At 48.0% G+C, this 27,596-nt stretch overlaps 2 protein-coding genes across 7 annotated transcripts in view; one reads left to right on the top strand and one right to left on the bottom strand.

Moving 5' to 3' along the window:
- LOC143174564 (uncharacterized) overlaps nucleotides 1–27,596 on the top strand; it is a 115,002-nt gene that overhangs the window by 31,441 nt on the left and 55,965 nt on the right. For all 4 annotated transcript variants that reach the window (XR_012998715.1, XM_076368091.1, XM_076368092.1 and 1 more), the window contains exon 3: nucleotides 21,495–21,601. Coding sequence is in view for 3 of the 4 variants with exons in the window: in XM_076368091.1 (XP_076224206.1) it covers nucleotides 21,495–21,601 (107 nt within the window). In the remaining variant the exon portion in view is untranslated. The remainder of the gene's footprint in view (nucleotides 1–21,494; nucleotides 21,602–27,596) is intronic.
- LOC116424631 (uncharacterized) overlaps nucleotides 6,837–27,596 on the bottom strand; it is a 395,606-nt gene continuing 374,846 nt past the window's right edge. For all 3 annotated transcript variants that reach the window (XM_076368087.1, XM_076368089.1, XM_076368088.1), the window contains one exon: nucleotides 6,837–25,901. In XM_076368087.1, the coding sequence (XP_076224202.1) occupies nucleotides 25,810–25,901 (92 nt within the window). In that variant the 3' untranslated portion in view covers nucleotides 6,837–25,809. The remainder of the gene's footprint in view (nucleotides 25,902–27,596) is intronic.

Here is a 27,596-nt window from a genome sequence, read left to right as displayed (position 1 = left end):
AACGCGCAGGGAATGTTGCCCTTTGTCTCTGTGTCGCCTCGAGAACCATGTGGCTAGCGACGTGGAATACAGATACGGTTCGACGTCTAGGTTTTTGTCTATGTTTCTAGGTGCGATTGATTACGCGTCACTTGACTAATAGCGAATTAGCCTTCTCGTTGTACTGGTATGAGTGTATACGTATGTTTATTGAATAAATATTGAGCGGTATTTTCAGAGAACTTAGTTGTGTTAACAGAGTAGAATATACATTGTGATCCTTTGTTCTCGAGGCACGTATTTCTGAAATCTGTGTGAACGAACATTTTGTTTTCTAGGAGTAATAGACTAAATGTAGAATAAATGTAAAGCTAGTGTTAAGAAATCATTTTCTTCGAATTTAAAGGAAAGTTGCTAGCGGAAAATGGGATAAAAAGGAGCAGCACAAGGAAGGCGAGAGAAATTCTCCAGTTTTCCTGGTTACGCGCCGGCATTTAACCTCGGCGAATCGCCGGCCGAAGAAACCGAGCGGCGGATGTGGGATAATTACGAGCTAGTTAAGCGGCGATAAATTTTTTTAGCGCCGAAACGAAGGCAACGCTCCGATTCCGAACGATTGGATTTTACACGGCCCGTAACGCGAGCTTTCAAAATTCGTAATCGGCGAGTTTCACCGCCTGTGAAACGCCCGTTTACAAGCGCTGTCAAATTCACGGGAAAAAGGAAGGTGAAAAGAGGCGGGAATAAAAATCCCCGCGCAGTTGGCTTCTGTCGCGCCGTATCCACGCGGAACCGTTGCGAAACGGTGACGCGTTGTGATCATGCGAGCGAATTACTGTCGTACTTCCGCCTCGCGGACCCTCCTTGTCGATCGTCGGCGCTCATTTTGTTATTAAAAGCAATAGAAGCATATTAAGGAGCCGCTCGCTAGGACATCGCTTAAATTGCAGTCGAGCTTTCTGCATCGCGCGCTGTGGTCTCCGTCGTTGGTGCATCGACTGCAATTCTAAGTTGTTCATTCTATTCTACATCCCCAACACATCTATTTCTTTCTGTCGATTCCTTTTGCCTAGAAAAATTTCATTTATCTCGCGACGCTCTAAAAGCTTGTGTAGGCATTGCAAAACCGTTGCAGCACTGATGGAAAATGTAGAGTAGAGCCTATTGTTTTACGAATGTCTCCGAATGTGAATAAATTGAATATATAGTATAACGTTTGTCATCGCGCTCCATTCTACAGTTGCGTGACAAAGTTCAAGTAACTTCGCCCGTAACCACGGGAGAAACCGACTATAATCGCGACTAGCTGTTCTAAATTTAGAAGGCCATAGAAAAAATAATCGGAGTAAGTTAATCGATCATCCCCCTCCATCGACGTTAATCTCACGACGTATTAATCCCGAAGTCATTTATTTCCCGAACGTGCACCGCGGGGTAATTGCTGTCCCGCCGCGGCCTAATCAACGTAATAGTTGGCTCGTTAAGGCCGCGGACGAGTTTTCCTCTTTTCCCCTCGTTACGGCCAGTTACTGCCATTTTTATAATCGTCCCATCCGAACAACCCTCGAACGAGATCGTATCGGGGGACAGCCGAGTTTAAATTAGATTTCGACGGCGGGAAGCGTCTCGGCCGGGCGCCGACGAAGACGGCCGAGGATCGCCGCAACAATGTACGGTATCCGCGGCCACGATATCCTCTGAAAGCGAAGGGTCCGGCGAGGATCCTTTGGCGAGAAGTTTTTTTTTTTAAAACGCCGGCATACATTAATTTCGCTCCGGCCCCCGTCTTCGCCGGCCGGGGAACCTTATTAACGGAACGGTCCGGCAATTAACCCTACCGTTATTACTTGCGGGCTTTTAAAGGAATTTAGCTAATTCCGAGACCCCGGACGATTAAAAAAAGAATAACCGTTTCGCAAGGCGCCCGGCTCGATTCCCTTGATCGTGGTTTACGGCCGCCATTAATTCGCTTCGGGCAGTAACATTCGCGGCACGCGTTTCCAAGTTAACCGGTTCACCGTGTTCGACGAGCGTACTCGTCGTTTTGACATCGAAAGTGACACTGATTCCGACGGTTATTTATTTACTTCGATCGAACGGGATTGTTTGTCTTTTGCTTTGGTTTCTTATTTGAACGTTTGTCGGTTGTTCCATGTGTTCGCCTTCGACGCGTATACTTGTAGATATTTTGTCATCGTAGCTTCGTTTCCTAATGTTTCCTCATTAGTCTCGAAGAACGACGTTTACATCTCATCGGAAAGTATTGAATATTTCTAGCGGAAAGCTTTCGAGGGCAAAGGGTTAATAATTGCAAGGAAACAAACCTGAAATGCATCGTTTTAACTCATCCACCGGATCCACTGTTAAACGATCTATCGGAAGTCATCGGCGAGACACGGCCACTCAGCTCGCGCCAAGATTTTTAACCGGCCGAGGCCGAAGTTGTCGAAATAATGCGTCCCGAAGGATACTTCGTTAGGTGTGGCGAAGTTCGCTCGAACGTCGGCCACAACGATATACATCCGCGGACTTTAGGCACGTAAAGTCTACGTTAAATCAACGTCGGTGCACAGTTAAGGATAACTTCGGTCGTTTATAATCATTTTACGGGTACTTTGGAAATTTATGAGACACCCTTAAAAGGAGACCGCGCGCAGCCTCCTACCGCACACGTATAAACGTTATCGCGATATTAAGGGAGGTTTTCAGCGAGTTTCGCGGCCTGGGGTCGATGCTGTTCGCGATTAAAATATGCAGGATTAGTATCGGGGCAACGATCGGCCGGTTAATGGGCAATGAAAGAAAGGCGGCGGACCGTTGTCGCGCAACAAAGAGTCCAATGGCCGACAAGTTTCTCAACCCCTTGCCGTACTTTCAGGCGACCATGTCGTCAAATGTATTTCGCTTTCATAGTCTACGATGGTGCAAAAGATTTCTTCGTTGCAACTGCACAGTCGCTTTGAGACACGTAAGAAAATCATCTGTTATTTCGATCTATGAGCAACGAATAATATTTTCATTAAAGCCAGGTGTAAAACGCCTTCTACTGTCACGATCCTGATAGAACAAGGGTCGAAAGCAGCTGCGATATCGGTTCCGATTCCCAAGACAGTCACGAGAACGGGGAAGGTCTCTGTAACCGTTATTTTTCAGTTCCGCGCGAGTTCTACGTCCGGCAACTATTATTTTCGAGCTCGTATCGATTACAACTACGTTCTAAATCGCAGTAGCTGATGCAGAAGCAAACAACGGTTACACGGGATGAACACGGAACGAAAACTGAAACAGATGTAGGTCAAACACTGCACATCTATCAAGCGGTTATGAATATTTTCTCGGCTCTCGTAACTGTTTCTGTCAGAATCGATATATAACAGTCCGGAACAGTTATTTTCGGAACCGTTTCAATCGTGCCTGCGGCTGAAGCCCGCCGCTCTCCGATCTTTCCCGCCCTTATCGTTCGAATCGTAAAAAACTTGCTCGTTCCTCCGCGGGTCGTTCGGGAGAAAAGAGCCGCGAGTAGCGGATCGCGAGAGTTTGATCGCGTTTAACAATCTCCCGCGAACTTTTTACTCTATCCTGCTCTCTCTCTCTCGCTCTTCTTCTTTCTTTCGTTCCTCCTTCAACGAACGTACAGGTCAAATTTTTTTGTCGATCGGATGTTGACACGGAGTCGCCAGGAACCGATCCGCTTACCCGGTCGCCCCGATTCGCCCGCGGATTGCCCCAATAACCCCGGCCGCGTAAAATTAAATGGCGCATAAAATTGGACGAGTAATCGAAACCGCTGAACTTCGCGATACGTGTTTGCGCGCCGCGATACGGCTGCCCCGGAATCCCGTCTTGCCCGATTCCGAGTGCCAGTTATCGCCGGCACACAACCGCCGAACTGCGCGGTCAATAATAAAACTCTCGTCCTCCCCCGGCGGCGTTCCCGAGATTCCCGTGCGCTGCGTTTCATAGTTTACGGTTACGTCGCGCGGGATACAATCAATTCCGGCTGAGGCACGCGTTATCGGCGGATTACGGGGACGGATAGGAAAATTGTATTCCTCGTTCGAGTCTCTTTCGATAGGAGACATCTATTCCGTCGGGTCGTTGACGATTCGCTTTGTTGACCCGGCATCATCCAAAGATGAAAAGCTACTCGATTTAGTTGTACGAAATTTCCGCGAGACACCGTCGTTCCCAAACACAAGCTTTTCACGGCGAAACGGACGGTTCCGTGATTTTTCCAAGCGCGTTCGCTACGAAGCAGATAAATCATCTTGAAACGGAAGATCAACGATTAGAAAGGAACCCGACGATTCGCCGTTCGAAGCAACATTTCACCCGGCGCAGGTCGAGGGTGGCACGGAGTCCAGGTTTCACGTGTTCCGCTCGGCGAGATAGAGTCGTCGGCGTGACAGACGATCTCAATTGCGCGGCGCGGGGGCGACGTTAGGTAACAGAAGCCGGCGCGAGCCTTCACGAGCGGTGTGGGTGGACAGGACGCGCGAGGTCATGCGTTATTTTCCAATTCGGAAACGCGGAGCATCGCTGCCACCATTGATCTCCGTTCGACGGGGACCGGTTCCGCCTGCGACACGGCCTCGCGCCGCGTCGCGCCGCGTCTCGCCCCACGGCGTTCTCCTCTCTTTCGCTCCCCGGACTCCGATAAATCGATCGGGCCTGTCAGTTGACCCGGCAGAAGGAAACCTCCCTGAAACGTAACGTCACCGTCGTGTCAGCCCTCCGCCGTGTCCTCCGGTTCGGAATTTCCGTGCGATCGAGCCGTGTCTCGCGGTTACGCCCCGAGCGACGCAGCTTCTTCTCGCGAGAGAGATAAATCCATCCCCGAGATCGTTGACGGCTCGGGACGTTGTTCGAACGATCGCTATTGTCGTTTCCGCTCCTTTTTTCCCTTTTCCTTCTTTTTTCTCCTTCCTCCCCTCTGCTTTCCTACCCCCATCCCCCTTATCGTTCGTTAATACGGGGACACAAGCGTTTCCCGACGTCCCCTCCGCGTCCGAAAAAGGAGAATCGCCGAGCGTAAAACGGGCGCTGTGAGCTTTACGCGCTGACCCGTGCTGACAAACAGCCCTTAGCGATAAAAAACAAAAGCGTCCCCGCGAGCCGCCTCGCGGCCCGTACAAATGCCCGGCTTCTGTCACGCGAACACCGCCGAGATAATGGCGATGCTACAACCGATAAAGCGCTGAAACAATGCCCTGTTGTCTAAACATAAATTGCCGGCGTTTCGTTATCCGTTTCATTGTCTCGCGTGCCCTTTCTCTCCGCCCCGCCGCGGGTTTAATGCCTCGGGCCCCAGCGCGGACTGCGAAACGACGTCCGGACGAAGGAAGGCTTCGACTTTTATCCGCGATCGGATGTTGTACCGGTTACAACACTAGCGAATCGGATTGTCGCCGCGCTCGAAAATTAAATCTCCGCTTCGCTGATTACTTTGAACGCTGTCGCGTGCGTTTCTTTATTGTATTTTCCGATCGGTTGCTGTCAGTGAACGTCTTCCTTTTAGTTCTCATAGGATCTTCGGCAATTATATTCACCGACCGCCATCAACATTATATATGATGATGATATTAACCCTTCGCACTCGAGTGGCGAATTTCGAGAACAAATTTTGTACAACACATTACCACACGAAACGTTGAAATAGAATAATTCTGTAATAAGACAATTCGTCGAGTGCAAAAGGTAAAAAATCGTCATGTTCGCGATGCTCTTACCTTCTTCCCTATGGCGTCGTCCTTCACGCAGCAAGCGACGATTCCGAAATCGTCCCCAAAGAGTTCAGCCAATCGCGAGTCGAGTGGCGCGACGCCCGAATAGCATCTTTCGCTCTAAATCATGGCCAGATATAGAAGAACAGGAAGCGGAAGGGAACGAGACCGGCCGCTTATCTGCGTCTCGGCTCGCGGGTCCGCGATAAATCATGATCGCGGGACGTATTTCGATCGCGGCACGTGCCGCGCAGGGCACGGACGATTTATGCGTGTGCGTGTGCGCCGCGTAACACGAGAGACAGATTCGGTCAATCGCGGCGGAGGGTAAAGGGGTGAGTGGCGAGGAGGGGCTTAAATCGAAAGAGGAAAAGCAGGATCGTGCGCCGGCAATTGACCGCGTCGACGTAACACATCGGCCATAAATCGCGCTGTCGGAGCCGGCGGCGTCCGGGGGGAAAAGCTTCGAGCTCCCCGGGACTCGTTTCCTTTTAAAATCGAGCCAAGGAACCGGTCTTCCCGCCGCTTCACGGGGGAAACACAAAAATCCGCGGCGGCTCGGTGACCCCGAAATCGCATCCCCGTCTCGCGACGGCGATCCTTGAAAGAGCCCCGACGTAAATCCCGCGTCAAAAACATCCGACCTCGACGGAAAAACGGCCGGGACCCGTTCATGCCTTATCGATATCGGTCGGTTCGCCTTGTCGGAATTAATAACGTCCAGGATATTTCGTAACGACGGCGAAAGCCGGTTGATACGTTCCCCGTAAGACGGTTGTTCTCGTTTCGATCTCTACCGCATTCTCTTTCCGTGCTCTGTAACATTCATCGCATCGTTAACGTGACACGTTCGCTTTGAAAGTGAAACGTTGTTAATTGGGGAACACTGTTTTACTCTGGCAAGCAGTAATGTTGAGTTTCGTTCAATCGAACGAGAAATCGGTACGACTGTCGTCGAATGATCAGAAGATAACAGTTCCATCGAAGATTCTATTGTTTCAAGAATAGAATCAAAGAATTTACGAGTAGATTGTTTAATTAACGATTAAACAATAAAATGATATTAAAGCAGGAGGAAAATGGGGCAACGGAGGTCCTCGACGATTCGAATCAAACACCCTCCAGTTTCGAGCTTCGAGATTTTATTTGAATCTCCCCAATGTAGCAAGACACTGTTAACAGTATTTATAATAATTAACACGCTCGCGTGTCGCCGCCGCGGCAACAAACATTGCTGCGTAATATTCGATTCTTTATCCGTCCTCCCTTCGCCACGTTGACTCAGTCTGAGATTCGATTATTGCTATTTTCCTCGTTTTCATCCCTCTCCGCGCCATCCTCGGCAACGCTCCGCGCCGTTCGCTCTCCTCCGTCCTATGCCCCGTCACGTGTTCCGCCATCTTGTTTCGACCATCTTCTCAATCCCGAGATCTTCGCGCGCGCTCGACAGAATTCTGCGAGGGTTCCCTCGCCTCGTAGCGTTTCGCAGGGGACCGCAAACGATTCGTTATCATATTATGGATTACCGTGAGAATTTCCGTGTTGCACACCGTTCGTGTCCGTGTCTGTATAATGTTCGCTCGTGTGCGCGAGTGTGGTACGCAATATACTCATCGCCTCCTCGTTGCGACCTTGTGTATATATAATACGTTATATACATGTATAGTTTGTTACAAGGCACAGGTAGCTTACACGCTTGATCATTCGCAAAGTTTCGCACTTCCTCTTGCTCTCTCGCTCTCGCTCTCCCTCTCTCTCTCTCTCTCTCTCTCTTTCTCTTTCTCTCTCTCTTTCTCTCTCACACACACTTACGTACACACGCTCTATCTCTCCTTCTCTCTCAAGCGCTCTCTACCTTCGACGCTCCCTTCCGCTTCGCGTTACCGCGAGCTCTCCGACTCTCTCTCACTCTACAATCACGCAGTATTGCTTTTTCGTCATTCAACCCGACAGAGATTACAGTAACCCTTGTTCAACGGCATTCTTATCTTACTTCGGTTACATGTTATTCTTTCGTTCCCTGTTGCGTTTCCGTGAACAGTAATGGGCACGATCGGAGCACGATCAATACTCGTGTAATTCCCACGTGGATTTTCGGAACAGGTGGAAATTCGTTCGACTGTCTGGCGGTAATCGCGAAATCATTTCATCCTTGCGTTCCCTTGTTCCCCGAGGCAACCGAAGAACACGCGTTCCGTTTGATTCGTTAAGAACGTTCCCGGCAACGTAAACGTTTACCCGTTACTCCTCTGCGAAAGTCGCGAGCCGAGCGATTCGTTCCGTTAAATAAACATTATCGTTCGCGAAGCATTTGCTCAACGGTGAAACGTTTAGCGTTCCTCGAGCATGTCGCGACGCACGTAAAACTGTTTTTTTTAATAACGCTGGAGAAGATCGACCGTTGATCCTCCGTCGGGTAGATCTTTTTCAGCGACACGCAACGTCGGAGCAATTTCGAGGCGATAAATAAGCGGCGAGAAACCTCTTCGCGTTACCGTCCGGCGATTTCGTTCGACGTCGTTAAGAAAGGTAATCGCGGCCGAGGCGTGAAGCGCGAAGATCGACGCCGATCAATTTTAATCCCTCGCCTGCAGTCGGCGTCGGACACTTAGCCGGTGGTTCCCCGGCGAGGATCGCGTGTCGATCTTTAATCGGCGCCGATCACGATCGCCGCGACGCGCCCCGTTGATTCAGCACGATTACACGATTCGATTCGCGACGGCGAAAAGTCGTAATCGAAACGCGATCCTGACGGACCGGCCGCGCGCCGCCCCGACCCATCCACTCCAGGCTCGTCAAATTGAATCGTTCGACGCGATTAAACCCCGAACCGGCTAATGATCGATCGTTTATGCCGCCGGTGAATTGCACGCGACGCGGGTGACGGGATTGTAAACGATCCACCGAACGAACTCTATAACGCGGTCTACATTGACCCAACTACGGCCGCTGTTTCGATCATAGCGTACGAAAATACGGATTGATGTTTACCCTGCTAATTGCATTCGATAAATTGTGAACCAGCGGAGTTGTGGCAGAGGTATTTATTAAAAATATCGGGTACTTTTCAGTTGAACCATCGCTGATTCAATGTACAAGTTCCATCGGTACGCTGAAATTTCCGTGAAACTCTTGCAAAATCAATCCATAACATTCGATAATCCAGAATCTAAAATTTCAATGCTCCAGATAGAAATGCCTACTTAAAACAACGCACTCAAAAAAAAAAATACAAACGATCCAATTCACGACGAAAGATCTTTCGAATCAATCGGAGAAATCGTGAATCCCACGAACCGCGGGCGGAGCAACTAGTTGTAGCGCGAAACGGTTTTCCAGAGCGAAAGAACGCGTAGCCAAGAAATCGTTTTGTTTCCCATCGACGCGAGGAGCCGGCAGCCACCCAGTATATAACAAGGGACGCTTGTTATACAAACGCTCGAGCGCTGTCATTTTATCGGGCACGTTCGTCAAGCGGCGTGGCAGCTTTTATATCCCCGATCGCATCCGACACGCGTCAGCCCGGGAATCGACATTCTATTAACCGTTCCACCGTTGCGCCGCAGTTTTCTCGGGGATGCTACTATTTTTACGCGGTCCGTGGAAAATCGTTTCGCTGACCGCGGCCGCGAAACCGCCCGCCGCCGCCGCCATCGCCGCCGCGGGCACTGTCCCCGATAGCTCGACCGGCTAAATAAGGCGAAACTTCTTTTTCATCCTCTGGCCTGACCGTGACCCGCTCCGAACGAACTATCCGTGAATCAGCCAACGGCTAGCCGGCGTAATTATCCCGGCCCCGATTTCGCTTTTTAACCTCGCCGATCTTTATCCCTAATTATTCGATACGGTTCAGCCGAAATTACTGCGATGAAATCGGGGCGGCTTCAATGGATCTTTCCCCCCCTTTCTCCCCTTCCACCCCGTTTTCAATGCCCGCCGGAAGAAAGAAACTGGACCAAATACTCCGGCGTTGCTCGATGGAAAGTTGCGAACTTTCAGCCTTTAGCTTGTTGGCTCTTCGACGGTATTTACGCTCCGCGTCTTCGTTAGGCTTTGTTCCTTTGTTTTATTTTTTACCGGGAACCTTGCGCGAGTTACTGTCCACTGGTTGAGCTAATTGCGCCTTTTTCTTACTCTTTGCGGTTTGTAATTGCTGGAATTTCGATCGTTGGATATTCTGAAACCCTTGCTCCGTGGTCGCGTATTAGATTAAAGTCGATTTTATTTGGAAAATATTAACAGTCACTCAAATAACTGATTTCTGACAACTATTGTAAGATCATCGGTGTTAATACAGATCTTCGATAACGTAACTAAGCAACAACAGCAATAACTGTGTCCAAGTATCTCCTCCACGAGTGAATAAGTGATGCGCGAAACGCTCGAAGCTCCCATGGCGGTCAACGCGCTAAAACACCGTGAACCAAGTCCGAAAATCCTATCTGTCCCGCGAGAGGGGACTTCGTTTACAGGCCCGCGTGCCTCTGTTATCTCGCTATATTGTTATCTCCGAGTATACAATATTATGTTCATAGAAAACAGAGAGTACAAACTGGAGGCTGAGAGCGGAGGAACTATCGGAGACGGTGTGGGGCAAGTTTCCGGAACTCCGGGGGCTTACGTCGAATGGCGTCGCCGTAAGAGATCCCCCGTCCATGAACAATCCTGAGATACACTGCGTGCGAGCTAGAGCAACCGGTGAATGGGACGACTCGGTTAACGCTAATCCGGGGCGCAATGGTTGCACTAATCCCTGTCTTATCGTATCGACCCCCGAATATTCTCAGCCACCGGCTCCTGCGGATTGTTACTACTTCGCGATTATCGCGAGTTTTTCGAACAAATCTTTCTTTTCTCGTTGTTCCAGTGTGTTCCCCGTTTTCTTTTCGGTATCCGGATCACGTTCCCCATTAACTGTTCGAGGAAAAATTACTCTTCGTACGAATACTGCGTCGGGGCACTCTGTCGCGCCACAAGCTCCCGAGACCATTCCCTTTGTTCTCAACATTGCCCCGCGGTCTTGTCCCTCGAACGCACTGCATCGCGCGCGCGCTATTTTCTGTAAATTGGAATCTTTGCATACACAATACACGGTAATACGTTTGCATACGCCGTTACAACGAAGGTATTAAACTTCGGAGTTTAATGAAACTTTGATGCAGCTCGTGCAGCTCGGTGGATCGGGTTTTTGAAATGTTTGTTCTCGTGTCAGCCGTGCGACAGCTGAGAAAATTCCTTGTCTTCTTATTCGGATGCGCGTTGCTCGGCTTCGGTTTGGAAACAGCCGCTCGAAGAATTCGTCTCGACGAACCGCGAGCGCCGAAACTTTCCGCTGTTCGCAGACGTCCCGAGGAAATTCGGAAATAAAGTTTAATAGCTTCGTTACGGCTGTCACGCGCGTATGATAATCCGCGCGCAAACATACAATAGCGGATCGGTTGGAGGTTGCTCGGATCCGCGAGCGCAACTTTCTCGCTCGCGCGCGAGTTCGACGGCGAGCGAACGAATCCCTTGGAGAAATGGAGGAGAGATGAATTTCGGAGCGCAACGCGGAACTAGTTTCCCGAGGAATCGAACCCCTTGACGCTGACCTCCCGGTTCATCCGTTCTGCCTACTCGATCGTGGCGACTCGGCTTTCTTTCTCTCTTACGTCAGAAACACTCTCCGTTCGTCGTGCTACCCTTCGATTCTACCGGGGCAACTTCAGAAATTTCCCCTTGAACATCGAATTTCCGTTAACTTCGATCGTTTATTGTTCCTCATCGTTAACAGAGAAGATTCTTATGATACAAACGAAATTCTCTCGCACGCATCGTATTTAATTACACCAGAGCGCTGCAACGAGCGAGCAAAAACACAGATAAAAATTTCATCGTCGTCCGACGGTCGGTTCGCTCCGTTTCAATCTGCCCGGTACAAGAAATTCTTCTCGATCGTTCCTTAATTAAACAGTCCGTCGGAGCACAAGCGAGATCACAGGAAAAGCAACGGAAGAATAATACAAACCAAGAAGGAGTAACGTAAAACGGCATCCCGTTCCGAGAACAGATCCCATCGGCACCGTCAAGGGGTTAAAGAATTGACGCACGCCGTGAACGTTATAACACTGATAATATTCATTTATTGAAAATTAAAATAACAAAGTGTCGGAGAAGTTTGTATGCTTTGTCAGTATAAAATATTGCCTCCTTCGTCCAGGTATCCCTCGTCCCCTCGGACTTTGTCCAGTTATAGTTTGCGAATTCTCTCTCACTCTCTCTCTCTTGCTCTCTCTCTTTCTCTCTTTCTCTCTCTTTCTCTCTCTCTCTTGCTCTCACTCACGCGCACACGCACTGTCTCCCCTATTCTCTCCGTTCCTATCTCTCCGTACGTGTTCCTTCGACCTGCACACGCCCACGCACGCGCACACACACTCACTCAGCCACGTATTGCTCGAAAAAACGTACCCCCGCCGCGAAAGAAAGTATTCTCGTCGTTGTTCGATGATCGGTCGCTGACGTATTCGTCCGCCGTAGGGACACGTCGGGCCGCGATGATTCGATAAAAAGGTTCGATTGCTCGTCGAGGGATGATTGTCCCTTGATTGAAAACCTCCCCGACCCGGTGGAGCGTGCACTGCGGAGAGAGAAGCTCGAGGAACGGGATCCTCCCGGCCCCATATGGCGCGGCACGCTGCCTGCCCTGTTTTCTAATCTTTCAGCGGCGGCCTCGAATCAACCAGGATGCGTCACGCGGAACCATTAAGGGTTGCTCGGGCTATTCACGTCGCGGAGGGCTCGCTTCTCCAATAGAAATCTCGCAAGATCCCCCTCCCCCGCGTCCTCCGACGTGAAGATTCTCGTTTTTTAGTCGAACACGCCGGCGAGCTCGTTAACCTGTTAATGGAGAAGGCGAGCGACTCGTTCCTCGCGTTCGCGTTTCAGATATTCCTCGTTCTTCTTAGCCGATCGCTGGACTCTTTCGTTTACTAGCGACGGATCAACGGCGAAGCTTGCCACTTCAATTTGAGATTGAAATTTTGGATGTCTCGTATGTGAATCAGATTTTGAAGCGAATCAATTCCTGCTGAATCGGTTGGAGATTGACTTGATTCGAGTTTTGGAATAGTACCGTTACCTTATCCCTTTCTAGTTTTACTGTTTCTATATCGATGATACTTTCTAACGTCAAGAACAATCTTGAATAAGTTAAAGAGTGCTATACTTCATATAATCTTCAACCCAAAATATATCAAATTCTAATTTCCATAATCTCGCCTGAATCAAATCTCAAATGCGTTCAAGTCATTCCACCGTATTTAATCGTTCCAACGAAGTCTGCCAACGATTAACCAATTAACTAGTCGTCGAGCAAAGAGAGCCGATCCACGTCGAGAACGAACCAGAATGAACCATCCGAGAGTTCTGCTTGTAATAGGCCGTTCCGACTTCGGCGTCGCGCAATTAGGTGCGCGCCGGATGATACCGCGAATCGTTCGCGTCTCGCGGAGATTTCGCAGCTCGGGTGAACCGCAACAGTCGCGCGGAAGCCGGGAGAAACGCGAGCGAGCCCGCGAATCCTGAAGGACTCGGCTTTTAACGGCGCCGTGCGGCACGGGAACGCGAAGAAGATTCAAGAATGAGCGGGTAATCCCCAGTATTGGAATAATAAACTGCGGTGGAGCAGCCGCACCGACGCGGAAGTAATCCGATAATCCCATTAGACGGGTTTCCATAAAATCGTTAACCGCCAACCGGGTCGCGCGAACCCTGGCTCCTCTCGCTCCCGCGGAGGACAACTCGGCTCGTCTTTGTCCCCGTGGTTTCGCAGCGAGTTCTCCTCCCAGCCTCCGCTTGCTCTTTTTGTCCGCGAGTTATCGCGCCGAAACATCCCCCGGCAAAATAAAACGCGAGATCGTATTGGGTTTATATTCTCGATATCAGCGTTCTCGATCGGGGCGCACGGAATTCCGAAAGTTCCCCGAACGTTCATCGCCGCGTGATTTTTCTGGCGGAATATCCGACATGGACAACGGAACTTTGACAAGTAGAACAGTTTTGTTTTAATAAACCGTGGGATATTTTATTTTCGCGCCGGAATTCGGATTTGGAGATCGGAGATCGAGAGATTGGCTTGGCGGAGCTGAACGGAATATTTCGCAATGAAGGCTGATTACTTTTAATGCACATTTCGAACGAGGTATTTCATTTTCGAAGGTGTGTGCTTGATTTAACGATAGCGTCGGATGAGAGACATCGGCGAATGCTTTTGAAATTATTGAAAAGATGATTTTCCGCGGAACTACCGAGGATATAATACGCAGAGTGAATAAGTTCGGCGAAATCTCGATGCACTCTTAGGTTTTCGCGCAGAAAAATTGAGAGAAGCCAGGTTGGCTCGATAGCTTTAGTGTGAAAATGCGAAGAACCGTTCACCGTTTGAAATATACATATATTACGCGACAGTGTTTCGAACTTGCTTCGATATCCGATCGGAATTGCACGAAAACGCTTGAGAAGCAACGGTCGATCGCGATGGTTGCTCATGGTCTGCGCTCCGTCGTTGCATTGCGTCGCCGAATGAAATCAACCCCCTCCGACGTCCGATGAAAATACACACACACACACACGGAGAAATGACGGCGGCGACGCGTGGTTCCGATAAACCGTTGAAAACACCGGGGAGAAACGCGTCAAGTTGAAATCGGCTCGGCGGGGGACGCGCGATCGGCGGACGATGGAAGAGTGGAGGTGGGCGAGTTTGTGCAAGCAATTTTCTGTTTCTCATTACCGACTGCATTAGCGGAATATTCGCGTGCGATATTAGGACCCAATGTAAATTAACTGGATTAAATGCGTAGGCCGATTGCATCAATCTCATTAAGCGAAGCGCATAATGTTTGACGAGAGGCCGGCCGCCGCGCGAGCGCAGGCGGTCGGTCAGTAACGATGTTTGGGGATGCTCCGATAATTATCAAATCCCTGCGCGTTGTTTGCGCCGGGCAAACCGAAAATAATAGAACACCGGCCTCCCCCGTTGGAACCGATCTCCCTCTCTCTTTCCTCCCCACGAACCGGCGACCGATTCTTTCGCGTCGACGCACTATCTCGACGATCTTGCGTCGCCCGACCGTAAATGATTTGCTTTTTCTTCCTTCTGATTTACCGTTCTTTTCGGGGAAATTCAGCTCCGGATGCTCGCGATTTGTGGAAAAAACGTGAGAACGTTGAAGACGGAATTAATGGTGTTTGTGAAGTTTGATCGAGGACTGTAGATTCTACGCGTTAATTCTGTGTTAAACTACGATTAGCTGTATCTTCAATTTCATTCCTTTGTAATCGGAATTTGAAATTTCAAATATGGAATTTTAGTCCTAAATAGCAAATAGATAGCGTTAAGGGATTCGATCTAGTATCATTAATTAGCGATTCCTCCACATCGACAACGAGGAAGATCATCTGTTCATTCTTCTCCTCTACTCTGTTTCACTCGAAACTCAAACCGAAATGCCCGTGGCTCGAAGGGAAAAGCGCAAAAATATCTAACGGACCACGGAAAACGCTCGCGGAGAGGTTCGATCGAGGGCCGCGACCGGTTCTTTGACTCGAATCGACCGCCCGCCCGGATATTTGAACGTCGGGCCGCTGTTTGACTTTCGGTATGATAACCGTAGTTCAAACAGATTCAAAGAATAGAAGCGCAGACAACCGGACAGTCCCGAATCCGGGGGTATTTAAACGAGGAGTTTAGGGACCGGCGTCTCATCGCTCGAAAAACTGCAACCCCATGGTTCCCCGTGATTCCCTATGGTTTAATCTGACTCCTCTGCGCGGCTCTCCCTCTCTCTCCGTCGCCGTGACCCGCACACATTCGACGTGAGCATCGACGTGTTCCATATACGCGCACGCTCCACTTCGGATCGGGGCTGCTCGCGAGAAGCGCGCGACAGACAAACGATGATTGCGACGCTGACGATTAGACTGCGGATCTCTATGCAGCTGCGGCCTCCTATGGATGTGTTTCGTTACAAAATTCCTGTCAATCGTATTACGCTCTAAACTTTTCGATACTTCCGTTTAACCAGCTTCGAAAGATCAAACGCGTTAGGCTAAGCGTCCGTTCGAGAGCGACACTATTGCGATCTCTCGCGTCTCCGGCGAGTACTGCGTCGAGAATGAGTTCGACGATCCTCTTACATATTCAACGCAGTATCCGCTAAGGAAGAATCTCGGCAGCGACTCTCGACGGTTTTCTCTTAACCAGTTACCTGCATTTAGTTGAAGAATCGAGTGCGTAACGGAATCAACCAACGAGTATACGCGTCGAACGGTGAATCGTTGAAAGAATCAATTAACACTAGAACTACCGAGCATTTGATACCACTGAAATGTAGCAATAGATTATTTTCGGTTTCTTCAGACATTCGTTATAGTATTCAAGTGAAACTATTTTCAAGATCATTTCGAATATTCAATGCTTTAAGATATCAATAATTGCAAGAAAAACTGAAACCAGTCATTTTGATTAATAGTTCTAGTGTTAATATTACTGTAGGTATCAGGATGACGGGTATACTCGTCGAGCACAGTTGACAGGTTGAAAATGATCGCGTACCTTCAGGCGTGCATAAAATCCGAGTCCATCGACGACGAAAGAAATCGATAGGGGTGAAAATTGGTGAACGGAGGATGATCGGGGAAATCGGGATTGGTTCGCGATTCGACCGCGGGGCATCTGATTGCTGTCACAATGAGCTTATTACCCCTATGAAGCTAGAGAATCCTTAACCGCTAAAGTGTCACCTTAAGGTTAACGCTAAATACGCTGCATTTTTTTTTCTCTTAGGTACAGTACGGCATTTCTAAGGTGCTAATCGTTTAAAAGTCCTAACCACTAAGTGTCCTCTACTCGTCTGGCGTGGAAACGAACGGAAACATGAAAATGAGAAACGGTTCTCGTGGCGGGCCGCCGCCTGGCGGACACGACGGAAACGGGTCCGGCATATGCGACTCGCTTCTCGCGAGTACGCTCGTCGAGAAGCCCGACGAAAACTCGACGATCGGGCCCTTCCGTCTCGAGGAGCCCGAAAACGAGCGGCTCTTGCTCGATTAAATGGACGCCGCCGAGGGAGGGGCTTCCGGTTCCCGAATTTTCTCCGGCGAATCGTTTTTCTCAAATTGTTCTCCATTGTTTCGAATCCCGTGCCGCGATTCCTAGTTACCGATATTCTCCTTCTGAGGAAACAGGTGATCTTTGCAGTTACGTTCGAAAGGTTCATGAAACCTTTCAAATGATAGCGTTTTTCATTGATAGATACGTTATTCTTTGATAAAAGAATTTCTCGATAGAGATACACTGACGGTCATAGCCACTCCACTACCAGCACCCAGATGTGTCTTATAAAAATGGTTGAGTAGGAATCGATTCCTTTTATTACGGGTACCGTTACGATAGTAATATAAAAGCTAGAGTACAGTGAAATTGGTTAGTTTCTCGTGCTTCATGCGTTATAAATCTGCAAAGTCTGTAGCATAGGGTGATCGTGGTGGAATGGTTATTAGAACTATCAGCGAAGACTCTTCCGTCGATGAAGCGACTGTGCAATAAGTTAACGAGGGTCGACTTTCAAAAATTAAACGATTGCTTTAAGACAATTTTTGGGAACTGGTTCAAAGTAGATCTAAACACCGTCCGAGAATTAAACGCAGCAAATGTATATAATCCAGGAAGAAAGTATTTCGTTTTAAAGGAGAAATTGAAATTTGAGAAACGATCGGAAGGAGATATCGATTGTAGAATACCGAAACCCGCGACACGGTTCCGCGACACGATTCTTAAGGACCTCGGACGCCTCCCTCGGCCGCGTCGCAAACGAACACCAAGTAAAGCGTTAACGGCGTATAAACTACGTTTCACCGCGATTGGAAAAGTGGTAAAATAGCGATCTGCTTCTTTTACGTTTCGTTCCTTTATTCTCGCACGCGCATAATTCTCGTTATCGTTCGTTCTCCCTTCCCCTTCGTCGGTTTCGTTCCTTGTCCTCTCTCGTCCTCTTCCGTTCCGTAGTCTCCCGTCGTGGCTCCGCTTGCTTGCTCTCGTGTTCACTCCCCACTCGTCACTCGGTTCGGGTTAATTATTACAAAGATGCTTGTACAATAATATAATATATAGACTCTGTATTAGTTACAATAATATCGTAGCGTTCTACCCTCGCGATCGATCGGTCCGTATTCCGCCGTCGCTTTCGTCCCCGTGGGTTCGCTCGTCCGTTCGTTCGTTCGTTCGTTCATTCGTTCGTTCCCGTTTCGCCCGGCGAATCGCGGGGATCCGTCCGGACGAACCAATATAATGGAATTAGGGCTGGGTCACTCGAAACCTCGGAACCTCTCGAAACCCAAGAACGCTCCGAGCTTCGAGAATTCGAAACTTTGCGCTTCATTTGTGACTCGAGACTCTTGAAACTCGGACGAAAAGGATATAAGACTCGCGAATGGAGAATCATCGTTCATTCCGCGAACGTTAGTTTGAACTAGGATCTGAATTGCATATTTTCGTGTGTCACACTTTTCTTCGTATCCGCTGGTAGCGAAGATTTCCCCGGGAATGTTCTCGTACCGGATGAAATCGACGCTTCGAGTTTCGACAGTTTCCGGGAGTTTCGAAAGCCTCGGATTCGAATTTCGGGAATTTGAAGTCTAAGCTCGGACCCACCCCTAAACGGAACATCTCTCGGGTGCAACGTTCTCGCGAACACCACCTTCTCTCTCTCGCTCTCTGTACAGAAACGTCTCACGTGACACGCAACATCTCGCATTCGTGTACATACATGGTTGAGCCGTTGCGTCGGTTTATTGCTTATTGCTTACGTTAACGCTCGCGTTCCACGCTCCCGCCGAAGAAACCCGGCACCGTGGCGTTCCACGGGATTCTTTCTTTCCCTTCCTGCGAGGCAACGACGAATCGCGGGCCACTGGTTGCCGTCGATCCTCGCGGCGTTCGATTCGATCGCTGTCGACCACTTCACACTTTACCCACCTGCCCGTTACAGTAGAATCCGCTTAATCGTCGCGTGGACGATTAAAACGTTACGATCATAGGATTTAACCTTTGGAATTTTCGTTTCGTAAACGCGCGTCAACGTGTGGTCTTAATCAGCTGAACTTCGATTACTTCTCTCGGATTATCGAACCATTTTTCAATACACGATCATCGAGGAGGTTGTTGGTAATCTGTCGGCGGGTAAAATGTCAACGGCACGATATCGGACAAGCGACGTGCAACTAGCAGAATTCAGTAATCTATACTATTCGGTATTGCGGGGATTGATACGATACTATTAGTCTTAATCCCATTGGTTCACCCGTTTCGAGCGAAACAATACCGCGACACGTTCGCATGCTGTGCTAAGTGGACGACATTAACCCTTTACATCCCAAACTTGCTCTAAACTCGGCGTAAAAAGAGCGTCGTCTTAACCCTTTACAGACGAATATCGACCTCAAACATGATTGAACTATTCAAACAGCAAGAAACCAATACGTAATTCATTATTCCTCTATTATTTAGACATTCAGTGTCTAATTTACCAGAATCAATAGGATCTTTATACGTTAAACAACCGTCCGTAAGGAGTTAAACGAATGTCTCGTTCATCAGCGAAAATAAATTTGTCAAGAATGCGATTTCAATTAGCATTGGATATCTTCGGACTCGAATCACTCGGGAGACGGACGTTTAGGTTCGTCGGGTGTTGTTCGAGTAATCCCCGACTCGCCGCGCAGATATCGTTGAAAAATAGCAGCGACGTAATTCAGGACATAAAGGATTAAGCGGTGCTCCTCGCGATCGGATCCGAGACGGGACACACGCGCGGCCCGTCCCGTAAATCACGCGACGCGGCGCGCTGCTTGCCGGGAATTTCATTTTGATTCCCGGGACGGCCACGCGACGTCCGGCCGGTCGCCCCCTTCTTCTTCGTCCCCCGACTATTTAATAAAATATGCCCGCGACTCCCTTCTCTCTTGGTCTGATAGGAGTCGAACAAGTGGTCAATTTGTCTCCCGCGTTTCGAGCGCCGAGCCCGCGACCACCGCCGCCGCCGATAAGCCTTGAATAATTGCTCGCGCGGCCGTTCCTCTCCGGCGCGCGTCCGCGCGCGGCAAAGAAAAACGAAAACGACGCAAGATCGCGGCGAGGAAGAATCGGACCCGCTGTCCTGCACCTAAAGGGTGCTCCCGAAATCCTGCTGAAACGAGGGACAGGATGAACGTTTGATGAGATCAAAATTCTGGATTGACGCGAAGGATAGGTTCTATTCTTTTCTTTAAGTTAGTTAGTTTAAGATTCATTAAAATATCTAATATCCTGGTGCAATATTGGAGCCTACAGAGTTCAAAGGGTTAACCCTTTGCACTCGACAATATTTTTCACTAAAAATATCCATTAGTTTCTGACTAATATTAACGATATTTTTCGCAACTAACAGAATTGGTTATCTTCTATAAATTAATAGACAGAGCTATTTTACTTCGATGTTTTTGTGTTGAGACATTACACAAGGTTTAATATTGAATTGAAAATTTTATAAGTTTTGAACTCTGTAGGCTCCAATATTGCACCAGGAGTAATATTAGATATCTTAATGAATCACAGAAACTACCCTACAATTATTAGATCTTTCACACATCCAAATTTTGCACTAAGAAGGAAAATAAAGGATCGAAGAAATGTTACAGCATTTCTCATTTTCACTAGGGATACTATAAAAATTAGTTGCAGTTACTGATAGATTGCGAAACCATCTGGAGTGCTAAGGGTTAACAGAGATTTATGGAACCTGTCAATTTGACGGATACTGAATTCTTGAAACATTATTTGGTAGCAGTTGCAGTCGATTTTGGTTAAATTATGCGAATGCAAATGTAGAATATCTTGTTTCTCTGATAGGTACGCGTCAATCGAAGTAATTACGAGAAGTAGAAACGGCGAGCCACGAACGGACGCGTCGGTTTCAAATTTTCGAGTATGATTATCTCGGAAATGAAGTATTCTACGATGTTATTAAGATGTTACTCGATATTTCGAAGTTATTCCTTTCTATAGATTTGTTTGACAGATTCCTATAGATTTGTTTGAATTGTACCGCGATTTCAGCCTGTGGATTTTACGTGTAACTCACCGTCAAAGGGGAATGTCCGACGTGACTCGGGGCAACGGCACGGAGGACTCATCACTGTTACAATTTTACACTTTACACGACCGGCCGTTTGGCTACCGAGGTTCCTCCTTTGCGCGATCCTTTGTTCCCCTCGATCATTGTCCGGGGATATCTGATCCGATTACGCCGCATTAAATTACTCGTGAAACAAGTTTCAAATATTTACCAATACCGAGCGTAAATAGATCGTGAATGCTGCGAACGGATAAAATCCACATCGTATTAATTACAAATCGCTGCGGATCGATCGCGATTGTAGGTCAGCGACGGTTAACGACTGCAGAAAGTAACTCGAAACTAATTGAAATTAATTATTACGTTTGAATTGTTATCGGTAATGCGTAATCAGATCGCATTTCGACTGATTCCGCCCCACCACCGGTGCTCCGCTGTTCAATCCGGCGGTATCGGTGTCTCTGATCCGACGCGATGATCCATTGAATTACGGAAAAATGTTCGAAGAAATGATTCCGAGACGAGCGCGCGTTCAGCGTGCACTTTAAACGACATGTCCGCGAGATGGGAAACTAGTTTACCGAAACGGATTGACATTTCGTCACGCGTGAAATTTTCACCGACTTCGTTTCTGTTCCAGCGATACTTTAATGAAGATCTGTCAACCGAAAGGCCGTCGAATGAAAACCGGATGCATCGAGGAAACGGGAACACGCCCAGAGGATGCACTATTCAAACGTTCATCCGGTTCGTACTTTTAAGACACGAAATTATTAACGTCGCGCGCAGTTACCGAGCAAACGTTCTGGCAACCCAACGATTCGAGCGCGGTTCGATGTTAAACGAAACAAAAACCAACATTCCTCTGCGCTCAAGATCCCTTGAAAATTCTACAAACGAAACTTCATTCTTTCGATGATACGATGAATTATTGCAACGACGAGTAATAGAGATGATAATAGGTATTTATTTCTAATCTAGACTCACCAAAAAATTCAGTAATCTCAAATCTTCGAGCAATCTAGATATGCTAAAAATTCTAAATGACGCAAAGAACTCACGAAAAAATTCAGTAATCTCAAATCTTCGATCAATCTAAATGCTAAACATTCTAAATAACGCAAAGAACTCACCAAAAATTCAGTAATCTCAAATCTTCGAGCAATCTAGATATTGCTAAAAATTCTAAATGACGCAAAGAACTCACAAAAAAATTCAGTAATCTCAAATCTTCGAGCAATCTAGATAATGCTAAAAATCCTAAATGACGCAAGAAGTGTCATCAACGAAGAAGCAAGTTCGCCACAATTCAACGACCTCGAATCATTCGATTAGATGATCGAGCGGTGATACTAGTCTGAAAGCCAGTTCCGAGTTCTTCCTCGCGCCTCTCGTTCTTCCCGCCGAGTAATTCCCGCTACAGGGCAGATCGTATTGCGCCGGAATCACCTCTGCATCAGTTTTGACACTGTCCCGCGGCGCCGTGGGTGTCGATTCAATTTCGCCCGTCACGATTATTCGACCCGATCGCGAACGGAACGCGTTTCGCTCGGCAAAGGGTTTCCCGTGTATTTTTAATAAATCCGCGGCCCATCGATCGTTTGTCCGGCCTCTCGAAACATCGTGGACGCCACAGAGTAGCGATGCGATCTTTCCACCGTGACGATAGAAAAATAACGCAGGCAACCGGAAGCTTTGAAACGCGTATATCCTTTTTTTCCCCTCTTTTTCCCTCCACTATCGCCCCGCCCCTCCTCCTCGCCCCGTCTCCGTCCCTCTTTTCCTTTCTATTCGCGACCCCACTCGGTTATTAATACAGCCAGCGGCTATTACAGCTATTATATAATAGCGACGGCGCGAGCGTTCAGCTACAGCGAGGCTAACAGCCCTTTGTGCTGTTACATAACAGCTACAGAGCAATCAACCTATAATACGCTCGCTAATATTTCCCGCGGTAACCGAATCTCGCCGCGGGCTCGACGGATTGTCCGAAAATCTGTCGCCGATTCGCCTGCGAGAATCGTTGCCTTTCTTCCTATTCCTATGTGGTTTTTCTGTTGAATATTTCGAGTTGCCGGAAATATAACGTTCACGATGTTTCGAGAGACTATCTTCATTTTCTTTGTCTACCGAGGAAGTTTGGGGATAATTGACCTTTTGCACTCCGCTGTCACCTGCGCTGATATTGTAGGATATATAACTTTAATGGATAAGTTAATGATAAGAATCATCAGGAAACATAACTTCAACGTATACACGCGTTTTTTGCATTGTTCAGAGAGGCACGCACTTGTAAATACTTCTGGAGTTGCGAAAGGTCCTATTAAAAATTTGCTCGGAGTGCAAGGGGTTAAATCTGAGTTAACAATTTTTAAGTAACATTCTATCAAATTCGCGTTAATCCTTCAGACTCGGTACAGTGTTCTTCGTTGAGATCTTTCGTGTATCACGATTAGATCGAGGATATTCATGCGCGTATAACGCGTGCAAATGTGTAAAATACAAGGCAACGGGTTTAATAACGAAAGTTTATAATACCTTACTTCGTTTCTATCAAAGGATGCTCTAGCCGGCGAAAGAAAAGTTTCCTTTGCTCTACGTTCCGCGAAACAGCTTCTAATAGCGAGAATTTGCATAAGATCCGGAGTATAATTATGACGGTGAAATTTTTAGAAGAATTTAGACCGTACCGAAAGTAATGAAAGTAGCGCGTTAAAGAGACTATCGCTCGCTAGATCAAATTACTTCTCGCGCAACAGACACAGCGACAAAGGTCGAAGGCAAGTCAAATTGTTTTATAGGTCATCGTGCGGAGCAGCCCGTCCCATCGAATCGATCTCTCGTTACATTCTCACCGAAGAATACAACGGAATTCCGGCGAGCCCGAAGCGTCGAACTTTCTTCGATATTTTTCCCGCGCGGAACATCGGACAGTACGGCAGAAACGCGTGCGAACCGTGATCCAATTAAAACTTACGAAATCCTCGATGTTCCGATCCGCGACAAGATCCAGGAGAACAAAGGTTCAATTCAATTCGTTCGAAGTACACGAGGAAAATGAACAATGATATCATTACAGTATGAATGTATCATTATAATCGTAGGATTAAAACGGAATAATTACAATCCATAATTGAGTCGTTCAAACGTCAATGCAGTTAAGCCCGGAAAAGGAAAATTGAAAAAATTAATGTTTCAGCTTCTGAAATAATTTCGCAACATATTCAGAAGTTATAAAAACTTCCTGCTCTAGAAAAAACGAGGTAATCCTTCAATAACCAAAAAGAATATTACTTATCCATTAAAAACAAAAGTCAAATATCAAAAAATCTACTTAACCGAATTAACCTCCGAGCGACTCAATTACAGACGATAATTACAAAGAAGATAACGATCACTCGAGAAACATTTGCCGAATAGAAACCGTCCCCTTAAAATTAAAACAATCCTCTAAGATTCCACGTCAACTAATGAATATTTCGCGACATGTTAATGCTGACTAACTTTCGGCAAGTTAGCGTCGCAATTGAGTGTTTAACCCTTCGCACTCGGAGGTCGCTTCTCAGGTGGGATTTCGAGCGTACTGAAATCCCCGAGTGCAAAGGGTTAAAAGGCAGTGACCGTGTCGATGTATCGTTCACCTTGTCCACCGAACAAGGTGCGTCGCTATCGTCGGGCGTGTTCGCGGGGGTGGCCGCCGCGTCGGTCCCGTTTCACCGTGTCGGTGCCCTGGAAAATCCGAATCGAGTTGCGCCGCGATCTCTCGGCCCCGTGATATGAGGTCCAGCCGTGGAAACTCGTCCGCCACCTCGTCAGCTTCCGCTTGACTCTTTAATTAGCTAGTGCCTACGAGCTACGTCGGTAAAAAACCTACTGGCCGCTGGAAGATCCGTGCTCGACGATCGGACCGGTGTCCCGGCAACGAAATCGGAGTTCCAGCCCCCTCCCGTCGCGACGAGGAGCGAATCTCTCGAGGAAATTCCCTTCGAGAAGGCCCTCGGCTCTGGGAAAAGGATCCATCCGGTCCTGCGCCTGATTTCCCCTGCCCGTCCCGAGGAGGATCCCCCCTTAACCGTTTGAGTGGCAAGCGTTCTCCGTTACGTCGCCTAAAAGTGCCGATTCGTACAATCAAATTCAGTTTGTTCGCGTGTTTTCCTTTTATCATCCGTTCAGAAATAGGGAAATGAACCCTCGCCGTTCAAAATCGTCCTAGAACATAGAGAAGCGTAACTCAGTTTCCGAGGTGAAACGAAAGAAGTGATCTGGCACTTATCTATGGGACTCGCGAGGACACTCAAACGACCAAGCAAGTTGAAACTCGCGACAGGCGACGCTGGAAGCGATGGGTTTCAGTCTTCGAGGTTTCACGATGCACCTTGCAGGCTGAAACCCATCGATCGCGTCGATCGTTACGTTTCAACGTGTATAAGGGACTTAGGCGTGGGAGAAATCAGAAATTTGGCTTTTCTGAGTATTTTCTGTTTATATGAGAGACGAATCTCTTTAGGAGATGGAATCAGCAACGATTGCTTCGTTGGAGGCTCAGGTTTTTCAATGTTCTTAAGGATTCTCATCGATTTCTGTGTTTCCCTGGCGTCCCGGTAACCCGGCGAGCACGAATCCTCCCACGACGAACCGGAGAAGCTAGCTGGAGCTACGGACGCGAGCGTTTCGCCGCCGAAGAATCGATTCCTCCGGTTTTCCCTTCTTTTTTTTTCTCTTGTCCCTTCCTCGCTCATCGGTCGACCGATCTTCTTCCTCGGTGTGATTCGCGACGAAGGTTTGTATATATATATATATAATATTTATATATATATTTATATATATATGTACTTTTTTTGTATTATACACGTGTACCATCCCTCGTTTCATTCGTCACCGCACACGGTGTCCAGTAATGTAGATTACAAACGTCGATTTAACGGTCGTGAGATCGTCGCCCGATTCGATTAGAATCACCTGTATATCGCGACGATCGCCGTCAGGCTGACGACCAGGAGGTACGTCGACCGAGCGACGGCGCTCCTGTTCTCTTCCATGCATTGGCCTGGAACAAGAAAACAAATCGAATTTTATATTGTTACTTGAAACGTCGTTGGGTAGAACGATGGTCTTGGGATCGTTGGAAAACATTGGAAAGCATGGATAAAGCAATTTATAAGTAGGCTACTCCGTAAAGATGAAGAATGACTGACGATCAAAAAATTGTCGACCTTCGAATTTTTACACTTAGTATTCTGAACATGAAAATTTCATCCGAAAAGTCAACATTCGCCCGCAAAGGGTTGAAGTTCGCTAAAGTTATGAAAATTGCACAGATGCATCGATTGTTCCGTTACAATTTACGAATGCTTTAACCCTTTGCAGTCGAAAGTTTTTCATTAGAAATATTCAATATTCTTCGATGAGATACAGACGACGTTCTTTGAAACTTATTAACGAGGAAACATATATGAATTAAGAAGGAAAGTTATTTTATTTGAATATTCCATATATCAATGCATCATACAAAGCTTAATATTATATATAAGACTTCATAATTTTGCAAATCAAATCAACTGAGAGTCACCTCTCGAGTGCAAAGGGTTAACATCGCAAAGCAGTGTGTTTACAAGGGGGTGATCGGAAGAAAAGAGATCGGCGATTAGCGCAACACCGTTGCGCCGTTGTCGATCGTCCCAGCCCCTAGTCCCGCAATTAAGAGTGACCATTTAAAGCCAATCCGAACTCTCGGCGGCGAACAAAGCGGCAAGCCGATTTCACGCTTAAGTCGAAAGTCGTTTTCCAGCCCTCGCTCCCGGAGAGAAAACAATTCGCGGTGGGTCGGCCCGGACGGTCAACGGTCGTCGGTCACCGTTCCCTCGGATTCTGTTTAGCGGGCGGCGCTTAATTCGACGTTCGTCGAACAGATCGTCACGGTACATTTGTCAGGCGAAGTCGCCTGCGTGTCGCGGCAGTAGATTACTCGCGGCTGTCGCACGCCGTCTGCGCCGCGAATTCAGCCGACGCAACGGACGGCAATCGCTGACGCCACGCGATTTCGATTGGACACCGTAACTCTGCCGTTCCGTCGAACCGCGTTTAGCCCGGTTTCCATCGACGCGACCGAGAACCTGCTCAGTTTCTTCGTTGAACTCCGCGCTCGCGATTCGAACGTTTTCTCGATCCTCCGGTTGCTCCATGATCTTTCTCGCAACTGCGTGAATCACGTTATCATGAATAATCGACTGTCACTTTTGCGTTCAAACAAAAATTGATCCAAGGAAGCAGGATTATCCGAAGAGAGGAAGGAAAACGATCTTCGTATAACAAAAACCGAAGAGTCCAGAGCTATTATAAATGCAATTACGCCGAGAGACTCGCGTTATCGCGTCAGAAGCGTGCATAACAATAGACCGTACGCGAGCGTAGCCATTAAAATACCCCGGAATTCGTTGAACGTCGGATTTATGGGGCCGCGGAGAACGATACGGTTATTTCGCGGGGAGCGCAGTGAAACGGAAAAACGGGATATTCGAGCGGCGGGAAAGAAGGAAAACGGTGGGAACGCGTCAACGCGCGAACGTGTGTGCAGCCGCGGCTTGATCACGCCTCCGCGAATCGTCGGCCCCTTCAATAAGAGAATTCTGGAGTGAAACGGCGTAACGAACAAGCGGCTGGAGTAGTCGACGCGGCCGGGGGAGGGAAACAAAACTGAAGGATCCTCACCGGAGTGACAAGACAACAGTCTAGGCAGCCGAGG

Source organism: Nomia melanderi, chromosome 5 (assembly GCF_051020985.1).
Source record: "Nomia melanderi isolate GNS246 chromosome 5, iyNomMela1, whole genome shotgun sequence".
NCBI lineage: Eukaryota > Metazoa > Arthropoda > Insecta > Hymenoptera > Halictidae > Nomia > Nomia melanderi.
Note: the sequence above shows the minus strand (reverse complement) of the source record. Positions and strands in the feature narration are given on the sequence as shown.